General features: G+C 44.0%; 1 protein-coding gene across 5 annotated transcripts in view; it reads right to left on the bottom strand.

Annotated features, from left to right (window-relative positions):
- Positions 1–2,055: 2,055 nt before the first annotated feature.
- Positions 2,056–13,302, bottom strand: part of rerea (arginine-glutamic acid dipeptide (RE) repeats a) — a 120,431-nt gene continuing 109,184 nt past the window's right edge. For 3 of the 5 annotated variants that reach the window (XM_042003206.1, XM_042003205.1, XM_042003208.1), the window contains 11 exons: positions 10,390–10,552; positions 10,184–10,276; positions 9,460–9,659; positions 9,066–9,227; positions 8,859–8,972; positions 7,407–8,767; positions 6,658–6,883; positions 5,841–6,561; positions 4,637–4,810; positions 4,350–4,530; positions 2,056–4,263 (listed from right to left, as the gene is read on the bottom strand). In XM_042003206.1, coding sequence (XP_041859140.1) covers positions 4,230–4,263; positions 4,350–4,530; positions 4,637–4,810; positions 5,841–6,561; positions 6,658–6,883; positions 7,407–8,767; positions 8,859–8,972; positions 9,066–9,227; positions 9,460–9,659; positions 10,184–10,276; positions 10,390–10,552 — 3,429 coding nt within the window. In that variant the 3' untranslated portion in view covers positions 2,056–4,229. The remainder of the gene's footprint in view (positions 4,264–4,349; positions 4,531–4,636; positions 4,811–5,840; positions 6,562–6,657; positions 6,884–7,406; positions 8,768–8,858; positions 8,973–9,065; positions 9,228–9,459; positions 9,660–10,183; positions 10,277–10,389; positions 10,553–13,302) is intronic. The other 2 variants (XM_042003207.1, XM_042003210.1) reach the window with 1 other exon arrangement.

Raw genomic sequence — 13,302 nt, 5'->3', positions numbered from 1 at the left:
AATTATTAAAGAAATTAAAAAGGATCAGCTCACGACTGAAAGCAGAACACTTCATCTGTCAAACATCACTGTTATAGTTTGGGTATGAAAGGCTGCCAGTGGAGCTGGCACACTGGAATTTATCATTTTACTGCCTGCAGTAGCAACAGGATTAAATGGCATAAATATACGAGCATTTTCTCTGCTCATACTCAACCACATGCATTAAACTCACTGGATGACATTTCATCATTTAGCAGGTCAACGATCCTAAATATAAAACTAAAGAACTTGTCAGGGTGAGAAGGTGAAATATCATCTCAATATAACTGAAGTCAGATCATGAAAAATCTCCTACCCGACCTCTCATTATTTATTCCCTTTGTTTGTTTCTTCTTCTTTTCTTCAAATGGTGGTGAAGAGGAGGAATTCTGCCTTGGAAGTGGTGATTAGAGCAGAAGTAGAGTTCAGAGGTCAATAGACCGGATGGATGTTTTGTTTATCTCTAAAAGTTTACTTTCCCAGTTGATCCCCCCCCCAGGACAGTGCTTTGACCTTTTGTTGAAAAATGAAGGTTGTTTATTGATATAAATATTAAGGTTACTGAAACCCAGGAATAATATTTTAAACTGCACACATGCATATTTGAGATAAGCTCATTTGCATTGTAGATGTGTTTAATTACCTTTAATTGCAAGCATCAAATTCCTACAGCTGGGCTTGATTTATTGAGAGGAGTTTATACATAAATACAGGTTGCTTGTTTTGTAAATGACTAAACGTTTGTCCAGATGTGGATAAGGACATTTTATTCCCACAACAGACAGTAAAACCAACAAACAGGTTAATGGTGAACAGCAGAACATCCCACACAGTATCATATTTCTTATAGATGAAATTCAGACAGCTGCAGCAGATTTGCTTTTTATGTCAGTACAGCTTATTTTCAGATACACAGGAACCGGCTTGGCTTTGGAGCTGCTGCACAGCTACCTTCCAAATGAATGCACTAATAGCATGTAGGCTCCTCGCTGCCACCGAGCATCACGCTCTGCAGGAGGAAGGCCCAGTGGAGCGAAAGAAAAGAGGAGGATGGAGGAGATGAAGAAGCTCTATGTCTGGGACCTGCTGCAACAGACACAATAACACTGCAACAACAGCAAAAGACATATTGCTATTCAGACAAAAAAAAGCAGATTCTTTTAAGACCATGAATCCCTGTGTGCCTGCCTGAGGGGTACACACAGTATTATGAGAAGGATTTGAGCTGACACAAGTCACAGTCGCTCCATCGCCGGTGTGAAGGAGGAGGAGAGGGGATGAATTATTCAACCAGCCAGCTCTGCTCTGCCGTCTTGTTGTTTTATGGGGAGGTGAGGCGAGCAGCCAACAACAAGCAGCACCTCCTCATGAGGATGCCACTGTCACATGACATCCACAGAATACAGCCTGCGAGGAACCTCGATTTTCCCGAGGACAGGGCATCATTTCAGAGAGCAGCAGTGGAATAATAGCTCCCTCTCAAAATGACAGCCATCGCTGCACCACACCATCACAGATTGCTGGTCTATCACTCCCCACGCGCAGGATGAAATGACAGCCCTGCCCCGCTGATAGCAATGCATCTCAGCCTGAGTAGGTGTTCCTTGTGGCTTAGCGGTGCTTTGATGTTTTTTAAATCGAAGCAGTGCAATATTCAGCTCTGAGATTCACTACCTGCTGCTGCGGTGATCTTCTAAAGCCCTGTGTTTGTGAAGCTCAGAAAATGGAAAGCTGACAAGAAAAAAAAAAAGCCACAAAAATATCCATTACTGTAGCTAAAATGTAGAACATGACAGCAGTAGTCCCCGCTGCTCAGCTGGAGAATTACTTATCATAAATGTATAAAACAGAGGGAATTAGGAGCCAACTTTGAAAGCAATAACATCTGAGGAGTAATCAAAGTTGTTTACCTTTAAACTGGATTAGAGTGGATGACGGGATTTGTGTGCACTACTTCGATGTTCAAACACTGCAAAGAGGACGATAAATATGACAAATATGCATCAGATGACATAAAAAGATGGAGGCGTATTGTGTGGTGTAACTTAGTCGTTTATTTTAATTCCACAAATTTTTCAAAAAAATTACAAAATACTCAAATGGAGAGAACACAGGACTCACAATTTTTCTTATTATTTCTACTTTTTGTTTACATTGTGTCATCCCATGGCAACTACTCATATATACAATAAGCTTCAAGATACCAGTATATATATAAATCTTAGCAGTCAGAATTTACATTCTGCTATTGCCGCTTTGAAACAAGAAGCTAAACCATTGACAACACTTAACATCAAAGGTTTGGAGACACAAAAAGAGGGAATAAAAGGCGAGGGAATCGTCAGGAAATGAGGCAAAGGACGACGACAATGAAGAGTACGTTGTCAGGAGACGGCAATTGGTGGGAGATGGCGACACAGAGTGACAGGCTGTTGTCAGGGCTTTAAAGACTTATTCATAAGGGGGCAGGAATTTGAAGTTTGCAGGCGTTTAGATGTAGATATAGTGCTCCATGGGACGATATGGTCACCTTTAAATGCAAGTACAGTTTCTTCAACTGGTTAAAATAAAATAATAATAAAAAAAAAAATATATATATATATATATATATAACAAAAGCCACTGCTTTCATTAAATGTCCATGACAGTCAAACAGTCTTAGTGCATGGAACAAATGCAGAACTCATATCATGGCTGCAGACCAGGAAAAAACAAAAATAATAACATGGGCTCACATCCACTGGTATGACACGTCAACGCTATGAGTAACAGTCAGTGGCACACAAAAACACACCACTCCTAAGCCCCAGGAGGTCATGTGTTTCCAAACGGAACCAAAGCATAGGAAAACATTAAGGAATGCACAAACAGACCAAATCCTTGTCCCTAGACTTCCCAGTGGTCAGGTGTCAGCAGGCCTCCTCTAGTGTCACAGTGAACATTATTACAGCCTAGTTGGAGGACAACTCAGTCAGATACGAGTCCTGCAACAAACACGGATGACCAGGAGGGGAAAAGGGACTCCAGAAGACCAACTCTCACCGGCTGACCACCATTCACACTTAAAAAACAATCCTAAAGCCTGCTCGGCTCTGCTACCAGTAAACAATGTTTAAATTCAGGTCTTGATTATTTAAAATATATATTAAACTGCAAATTTCTTCAGTTCAGCCAAAAAAGGTGTCTGCAAATTATAAAATCAGAATGAAAATGATTTGTTTGGTAAAAATGGCAGACAGCGATAAGAACCGCTCTTTTGTTGACTTACATACTAGTTAAAAGGGTAAAACCAGGTGAGTAGAGCTCAGGATGCTCCTTCAGTGCAAAGTTTTCTTTTTCATTTTGATCCGCGACCTCAGTGTGCACTCCACTGAAGCGTCAGTGGCTTGTGTCACCTCTTCAAGTGTTTCCAATCAGTAACTCAACATGTTGAGTTGACACATTTTGACAAACTGTTCCGTGTCACAGGTGATGAATGCATGTGGATGGTGTGATAGGGAAATGGTTTACATACAGTAGTGTATGTGGGACTAAATCTAACACAGTGATGTCACAACTGAACTGCAACTCTCAGAAACTGCTCATATAATGCCATGGTGCTCCCCTCTGAAACAAGGGATAATGCTTCAAACAATTATATTGGAGGCTGAAACAACTTGGTTTGGAGTCCACATCTAGAATAATAATTATAATAATAATTATATGTTTATATATACTATTTACAGACTCAAAAATGCCATGCTGTAGCTTTTCTTAAAATTATGAAAAACCTCCAACAATGTATTAAAATAAATGTTGAATTTAAGATAGCACTTGTTATTTTTCCATAAATGGTCTGATCGGTTTTGTCTTTTTTTTTTCCTTTTTTTTTTGATAAGCACAGTGTCATGTTCTAGCACCTACAAAAAACGTCAGGGAAGCTTGTCATGCAAGAGTCTTGAGGATGTCACTACTGGCGATATACCAAAAAAAAAGAAAAAAGAAAAGAAAAAAGAAAGAAAAAAAGAAGAAGAAAAAAAAAAAGGGTCAATGTCTTAAAGGAAAAAAAAGAAGAAAAAAAAGAAGAAAAAATTCTCAGATGATCCACTTGGTCTTTTCTGTTCTTTAGAACTGAATGTGTTTTTAAGGTCCATAACGAGCTTCTGCAAGACCGCTCTGTAACAACTTCCTGTGACCTGCACCCGTCAGTCGCTGCCTCCCCTGGCTGGTTACAGCTGCTTGTCACTTTCCTTCTTCAGCCGGCTAGAAGAGAAAGAACATCATGTTTCAGAATCTAGAAAAATTAAAGCCATGCATGTTCCACATTTGATGTTTGGTGTTTAGCTAACCTGTAGTAATCCTCCTGACCAGGTAGCGGTCCTCCGTGCATGTGATGGTGTCCGTGGAGCCACTGCTGCTCCATTGCCAGTCTCTGGAGCTCTGCCGACTGGGCGTGCATGGCCTGCAGCTGGTGGGCTGCCGACATAGGTGGTGGTAGACCTCCTGGTAGGTCCCGAGGGTATGGAGTACCTGGAGGAAGCACAACACAAAGGATTTGATTAGTAGTCTGGAATATTTATTAAAGATCAGATGTGGTATTTCTGGCGATGAGAGCTGATCATGGCTGAGAACCTACCGAAGACTGGGTGGCGTAGCATCTCGTGTTCATGGGGTGGCTGGCCAAGGAGAGGGTTGGGGATGGTGCCGGGTGGGTAAGGGAAGCGGGCCAGATGAGGTCCAGCTGCCAGGGGATCTACTGCCAGTGGATGTGCCCCAGAACCTGGGGGACACACAAGACATTCACCACCACCTTCTGGGTGTCAGAGTCTTAGGGTCAGGGTACACTCATTACAAGACACTGTATCACAGAGTGCATGCAGCAGGTATTAAAAACAACTTCATGTAATGTTACTTCTCTCACGGTTCAGCACAGGACAACTTTACTGTATGTTGTAATTGTAAACTTTAGTCATGTTAATGCCAAAAATAGTCAGAATTTAAACATAAGAGTAGGTTTCAGATCAAACTGAAAAATATAAAAGTCCCCTTTTCCTGATTATTCACTGCAGTGAGAGAAGTAATATTCAAAATATTTACAGTTTCATTTAAATAACACAATGACTAACGCCTCCTGCATAATATATTCAACTCATTTTAACATCCTTGACAGTATTCTCGTACTTTATTCTTTACTACAGATTAATAAAACATTTTATTAATAATAATACATATTAATAATACATCATAATAAGAAAATCTGACTTAGCTTGTTTTGCTAATGTAACACTGTTTTACTGTAATCTGTTTGTCAAAACTTGTCTGTATAACATTTGATCACAGTAGTTACTAGATCAGTAACTTTAATAAAAAACTGGCACCATTTAAAAAAGTTTGGCAGAAATGTCACTCTTACATTTTTTTTTTTCCCTTTTCTAAAATCTTTCATGTTACCTCCAGGAATTTTATTAGAAACATGATGAATTTTAGATTTTTCTGCCCAGTTGCAATTCATGTGGCATCCAAAAGAACTTTGCAGTAAACTCTGTTACAGTAAGTCAAGTTTCTATACAGATTTTTTTGTAAATGATTTTCATAATCAGGTCAAATACTTCACCGTAGCCAATCAGTCAAATATGAATGAGGATGTTCATCATATCCAATAATGGAGGAAAATACAACCTTCATTTACATCTTAACTCTCAGTTATAACATTTTGGTCACTTTTACTATCTATGAATAATCAATAACCTTTCATATATTGAAAATGCTCATTGATTTAAAGGTGCCAGAGATACTATGTTAAAAAAGCATTAATAAATACAAGCAGGGCTTTCTTTTACCTTGGTGTAGGGGATCTTGCTGGTGGAGGTGGAGATGGGAGTGAATGTGCGAATGCTGGTGATGGTGCGGCGTGACATTGAACATCTGCAGGCGGGCGATGGGGTCGTTGGCCACTGTGGCCATCCTCTCAGCATGGAGTCTCTCTGCAGCCAACCTTTCTGGGTAGCTCATTTCTGGCCGAAGCTGGGGCCCTGCAAGGGCCAGTCGATCACGCTCCAGTGGATTCAGGCCCGGATGAAAGGAGGCGAACGGGTGAGGGCTGGGCATGGGGGGCAAAGTGATGGCCCCATGCCTGGCAAAGTGCTCCATGGGATTTGTGGAAGGGTGGAGTGTGTCCATCTCTGGAGGTTTGACTTCGAAACCTGGTTTCATCCTTTCTCTTAGCTCTCTCTCGCGTATCTCCCTTTCGCGCATCTCTCGCTCTCGCAGCTCACGTTCCCGCATGGCCGGGTCAGCGTTGTACAGGCTGGGCATGTGATAGGCCAGCAGAGGGTCCGCAGGGTTTAGGGACACGAAGAAGGGGTGGTTTCTATTGGTGGGCGACATGACATGGGGTCTGGCATACTCGCTGAGGGTGCGTAGGGCAGGTGTGTCAGGGCCGATGTATGGAGGCACAGCTGCAATCGTAGTTGGAGGACCGTCGAAGGTTGGACGCATATGAGCGGGGCCAGCCATCTGAGGTTCACCCATTCTGCTTTCATGAGAGGAGCTGGATGCTTTCTGTGAGGACAGACATGCCATGTTCAGTACAGGGTGAGGGGAAAAATAAAAGAAAAAAAGGATAATGAAGGGATAAAGGGAGGTAAAAGTACTCACCGCGGCCCGCTCCACCTCTTTCTCTCGTTCCCGCTCTCTTTCCCGCTCTTTTTCCCTCTCCCTCTCTCTTTCCTCTCTCTCCTCCCTTGCTTTTTGTTCTGCTTCTCTTTTGGCTTTCTCCAAGGCTTCCTCTCGCTTCTTGGCCAGTTTAGATGAAGCCAGTGGAGTGAAGTAGAAATCTGTCCTAGCACACGAGTTGTAACCCCGGTCCAGGTGCTTGTAGAACCTGTTAACACATTTGACATCTTGTTTAAACAGGCAAGACAAAAAACAAGCTATAGCTTAATTTAGTTTGATAAACTGCGGTGTAAGGTCCCACGATCAGATTAAAGCCAGCTTGTCTTAGCTTACTCTAGTCCATTTTTTAAAAGGAAACAAACTCCCTTCGCACTCACGTCTAGTGCTACACTGACTCTATGAATTAAAATCCTCATTGCTATTCATTGGCAGTATGAGTCACTCAAGCACAAGGCAACTACAGATACTCATATTCAACTGCTTCATTTCGCTCACATCTCACTGTAATTAATCTCCTTTCACATCATCCCTGAGAATTCTGAGTCATCAGGAGCTCAAGGCCAATTGTGGCCTCAGATGCCTGTTTTGCTGACGACATTCAATTTGTTGCCTACATGAAAGTCTTACACCATGAAGGCAGTGACTTCATGGTTAGAAACATAGGCAGCTCAACAGGCTGATAAATAACAGCTTGTAGAGTTTTTCTTTGTTGTGTGTGTTGCCAGACATACCGTGCTGACTGGCTGGCATGGCTGGGCGTATTGACGACAGTAGGTGCTGGGGAGGGGCTTCTCTGCGGGGGTGGTGGACTCTCAGGCTCTTCTGGCTCATCCAGAGGCTCTTCTTTGATGTGTACGGGTGGGACAACTTGGCCTGGACCAGCACAAGTGACTGAGGCAGGGAGTGGCATGGAGATGGAGGAGGATGGAGCAGAAGAAGATGGAGGCTGTAAGCCAGGCATAGAGCTTGATGAAGGTGGGGGTGGGCCAGTTGGAGGTAGAACTGTACTGAACGGATGAGAGGAGAAAGGTGGTTGAGGTGGCCCATTGGGGTGTGAGGCTGCTGCGGAGGGTGGCAGAGGCGGAGGAACAGGATGGCTGGCTGAAGGCGGTAGGCTCTGGGACTGAGTGAGAACTGGAGGCTGGGCTGGCGGTGGCTGAAGCTGCTGCCCCTGAGGCATGAGTTGAAGAGGGGGTGGGTGTGCTGATGGAGGATGATGGTTGGATAAGGAGCTGAGGGGCTTGAGGGCAGGAGGAGGGGGCAGATTTGAAGGCATCTGAGGGAATGGAGGTGCTGACACATGAGGTTGGTGTTTGTGAGACTGTGAGGTGGATATCTGAGGGATGGGTGTAGTTGGTGGGGGCTTGATGTGAGGCATTGACATTGGTGCAGGCGGCAATGGCTGCTCTCTGGGAGGCTGGCCTCCACTTTGAGAGGATGACTGGGACTGTGGAGGTGGCGTGTGAGGCCTCTGCTGTGATTGGCCAGAAACTGGTAGGGGTGGGACCTGAGAGGGACCCACAGGGAATCCCTGTGGAGTCATGGCGTGAGGGTGAGGCATGTGGGAAGGTCCAGGCTGTAGTGAATGTGGCATGGGAGGCATGGGACCGTGATGCGAGCTGGGTAAAGACTGAGGTGGGACTGGAGTGCCAGGAGGTGGAGCCTGAGTCAAAGGTGAATGAGGAGAAGGAAGCCTTTGAGGATGGAGCGATGCTCCAGACTGTATAAGAGACATTGGGCTGGCCTGGGGCAGAGGCTGAGGAGGTAGACTGGTGGAGGCAGCTGCTGATGAAACCTGTGGGGGGTGTGACTGGGTTGAGGTTGGAGGTGGTGGGGGTACTAAAGGGGCAGCTGAGGGGCCTGGCTGACACTGGATGACTGGAGGATGCTGGCTCTGCAGGAGCTGCTGCTGCTGGGCAGAGGAGTCTGAGTCGCTCTCATTATCACGAGGGCTGGGGATGCTTGGGGAAGAGCTCCGGTTGTCCTGGTCAATGTCTTTCGGATCACTACTAAGCTCTTCATTTATGCTTCGCCCATCAGAGCTCTCACCCTCTCCCTCGCATTCTGATGGTGAGTCTGGTCGACTCAGCTCCTGTAGACAGTGGAGAACAGGATGAGCCTCATCTAATCTACAAATTACATGAAATCACAAATTCAAAAGAAGAACAAGACTGGAGACTCACTTGTGTCTTGGACTTTTTGGCATTGGCCCTCTCCGGCTCCTCTGTGTCTGAAGCTCCCTTCTCTCTCTGCCGTTTGGCACTCTTCATAGGTGAAGGAACTTCCTCCTTAATTTTCTGAAAGGCAAAAACAGCAGTGCCATTTGAGTATGCATGCTACAGAGACATGCATAAAGAAACAGGGTTTTGATGAGTCCAATGCCTGTTTACCTTGCTTGGCTTCTTCATAGAGTCTGTCTTGCTGTCTGTGCTGTCTGTACTTGCTGCACTGGGTGAAGTCCGCCCACTGGAGCGCAAATCCTCGTTGCTAGGCGAGGCTCGGCCATCGGGACTGGCTGTCTGTTTCTTACGACCACTACGTAGCGTTGACATCTGTGAACAGGGTTGACACAACAGATATAAGCTTCTATGCAGTTTGGACATCAAGTAATAACATGTTCAAACTTTACAATCCCTCACTAAAACCAAGTATACAGTATAATGCAAGTCAAAGTTGTCCCTGCACTGTTTGTCTTGCAGTGATAGGCTTTTTAGTCTGGCTGATAACTGAGGTTTCTAAAGGTGAAAATAGATAGATGGATGGTGAGCATGGGCGTTTGCGTACCGAGCCTCGGTTCCGTCGGGTCCTCATGCTATGCTTCCCGCTGAGTCCATCCTCTTCCTCTTTGACAGGTTTGAACATAAATGGCGGCGGGTCCACAGGCTTCTCGATGGGGGGCAGCTCAGCGTACTTCTTGAAGTGAATGCGGCAGTCGGTGCACAACAAGATGTTCTCCCGGCCCCCGTGGTGCCAATCCTTGGAGGCTGAGGAAAGCCATTTACAGTTGTGAAATAAGACACTCTCACAGGTAGTGAAAGGTACAAACAACACACACAAACGAGCTGACAACTACAGAATACATTAAGATAGCATCTTAACTTCCAATATGATTTATTTTCATAAAGAATAATAATAATCTGGGATTATGTCTTTCTATCCATTGTTCCATTTTGAGATGTAATGACAAGGTCTATATGGGTTAAAACATTGTAAAGCCAAAGTTATCAGTCTCCTTTTGTTGTGATGGCAACCTAAGTGTGATCAGATGGGAGACTGGTACTGGGAGCCAGCTGTGTGGAAAAAGGGGGAAGGATAATGAGGTGTAAAGAGTGAACGAGCTGTGGGCTCATGTCTGATTTGATCAAATTAGTTTTGACATCCTCTGATGCCCATCTGTCACACAGCACAGTGCTGGGCGGGATCACACAGATCCTGAGACAGAACAGGAACAGTCAAGTGATGCCATATGATGAGTGTGTGCAGAAAATGTCTGATGTGGTTTTCTTACTGGTTGTGAAACAGTGACGGCAGGCGTAGCCTTTTAGCTCCTGTTCGCTGTCTTCACTGTCAAAGTCATCTTCACTGGCTGAGCTGAGGTCCACTAGAGGAACAAAAAAGAAAAAAAATTCTTCACATATTTACTTCACCGGCAGAGTATACAGGTCAAGTCTCAACCTCATCTCGGCTGCCAACAGAGAGATCAATTATACGTACAAAACTCGCTTGATGGGGGACGGGAGGGGGTGTTGACCGGTGTAGAAGCAGTTCGCGTCTTGATGCGGCGGAAGACTGGTTGGCGGCGGTGTCTGCGGTGGGCTCGACAGCTGGCTGCTTCAGGTGTCTTTTTCCAGTAGTAGTAGAAGGTAATTAGCTCTCCCTGAAAGAAACAAACAAATGCTGATGAGGAGACATAACGTCTGTTTGCAAAGGGATGACAGGATCAAAATGGCAGAAATAAATTAATAAAAAAAAACAAACCAAAAAACTTGAGTGGAATATGTTAAGTGGATTTATATCTGAAATTTTAAATCCAGCAGTCAGCACAGCATTTGAGATTGAAAAGCCATGGAGTGGGTCAGTCCATGCCAGGATTTGTAGCTGGCTGGGCATGTTGGGAGCTGCGGTCCTGTCTGTCCCTGGATTAGGCGAGGAGGCTCACTGAATGTGGGGATATTAGGATCAGTGCATTGGTGGCTGCCTGGGTGGCAGGAGGTTGAATGAGAACAAAAGAACATGTCAGGCAGAGCTTTGGCGCTACAAATAGGGAGTGAAATGGCTCCTCGCCCCTTCACTGGAAGAGTCAATTGAACTTTAATCAAACATTCGGAAGGGTGCACTTGCCAGCGAGGCAGGCGGATAAATCCAGTGTACAAAAGGCCGCTAGAAAATCAATACCCAACTGAAACATTAACACATGCAATCATGGATCAGAAAGCACTTTGCTGAGGCAGCCGGTGCATATTAACTGCTGCTTTCCGGCTATACTCACAACAAATAAGCCCTGAAAATTAAAGAGCAGAATCAGAGATACTTAATTATTTCACTGTGAAGCTTTGCCTTTCTACCAAAAGGTAAACTCTCATTGGTTAGTAGTCCTCCACTGGCTCCACAGCAAAACCGTGAAGGTGTGTGATGTGATTGTTTGGTGAGCAGTAAGTCACCTGTAATCTTTAAAGTCCAGAGGACAGCCATCTACTGTCTGAGGTCTGTTAAACTGCTGTTCAACAAAGCTTCCAGGGTTTAATGGCTATTGATTGTTTTTCTTCTCCGCTGCAACTGAGAAACTTGACATAAATTAGTCAGTTCATTGCTCTCTAAAATGCATTAACAGCTTCTCAGTAATGGCCCAACACTGACTGTAAAAATGAACCTATACAAACAGCAGCAGGAAAAGAGTTTGATGAAATTAACATTTATAAATTGCACCAAAATATTGCTTTGAAATAAAGCCAGCAGTTTTAAAGTCTAATTGTCTGGTAAGAATGGAAACAAAGAGGCAACACTAGCTTTAATTTCTTATCATGAAATGCAAATTGTTGACCGTGGAAAAACACAGACCACCAGTTATTCCTTTATCCCTTCAACAAGCCATTTTAAATATCTGACATAAAGAACAAATCTTTCTCACTCGCTGCTTTGATTGGCAGAAAACGCTCGACTCAGTGGGCTTAGGCCACTTTAATAAAATCGCCCTTCATGTGGCTCTTAGGGGAAATTCATATCTACCGGACACTGTGGGACTCCACCTTATCAGGCCAAGCAGTACTGGGAACATTTACTGTGGGTGTTTGAGTTCAGTGAAACCTTCTCACATTTCAGGGAAAATTAAGGAGCTACATTGACAAAGCAACAGCCCAGGTTATTCAGATTTCTGCAGATGAGCACATCTGGAGAAGTGAAATGAATACCACATGCAAGAACCTTCAGAATACAAAGACAACTTGAATACCAAAGTTTAATGTATGATGGGGCATGTTTTGTTATTATTTAGGCAAAAACAGGGCAGCAAATGATCGTGATGTCCCCTAAAAGCTTTGCTGTGTTGCCATGTGTTTGTGCATCTAGTCATTTCCTGTGTGCCTCCCACTTCAACCTGGCTGGCCAGTTGGAAAGGCAGGCCGCAGGTGCTAACTGAGGGAAGGCAGGCGTCCTGATGTGAAATCTAATTGAAATGTGCACATCAAAAGTATCGAGTGGTGCCGAGCGCTGGCTTTGCCCTGTGCTTAATGACTGTTCTCAGCAGTGCCTCTCTGCCTCCTCGCTGCAGGCTGACAACTACACGGCCTCAGCAACAGCTTGGCAGACACAAGGAAAGGTCACCCTGCCTCTCCATCACTTACACTGTGTCAAGTACTATTACATTAGGCCGAGGCTAATGAAAACATTAACTTGGGCTTTTGAATGGGAATTAACAGGTGCACTGATGAGCTGCTGCTGCTGGATGTAAATGGAAAAGAAACACAAAAGACAGCAAAAGTAAATTAATGTTGCTAGAAGTCATTTTAGATGGAAGAGCCCAGAAAAAGAAGCTCAGTTAAAATGAAAAGCTGTTCACAAACACTAACTATGGGTACAGTTTTGTCAACAAAGGAGTGATTGCTGTTTATAAAACTTCACAGGCAACACTTTCAATGTGTAGTTGAGTTATATAATGTGTAAATTAAAGGCAAAGATGAACAAAGCCGTGATGCAGCTCAGAAGGCTTTGTGCTGTAAATTAGTGTCAAAGGGAGACTGACAGATTACCTCTCAGCTTGCCTGCATGTCAAACTTAAGTCCTGTGAAGCAACATCAGTCCCGTCTTTCACACTGATTGTGTACTTTTCTCTATCAAAGTCACTTTGTCATGTTGCCCTATGCCCACAGCAACACTTTAACTTTCATTACCTTCTGTTTCCACTCCATGATTGGATGTTTGGCCAACTAGTTTGTGTGTACCTACTCAGTGAAGATGAATTTCTCCCTAAAAGTAAGATGGCAGTAAAACAAATACTTCCATGAACCTGCATCTAAAACCATTCAAGCAGTATCTAGTAATAATAATTTTTAAAAAAGAAAAAAAAGTGACACTGAAATCAAGACAGGCCTTGGTTTTAGCCTCATGGTTTTTTCACCAAGTCCAATGAAA

This window comes from Melanotaenia boesemani, chromosome 13 (assembly GCF_017639745.1).
Source record: "Melanotaenia boesemani isolate fMelBoe1 chromosome 13, fMelBoe1.pri, whole genome shotgun sequence".
In the NCBI taxonomy this organism is placed as follows: domain Eukaryota; kingdom Metazoa; phylum Chordata; class Actinopteri; order Atheriniformes; family Melanotaeniidae; genus Melanotaenia; species Melanotaenia boesemani.
This window is presented reverse-complemented; position numbering and strand designations above follow the sequence as displayed.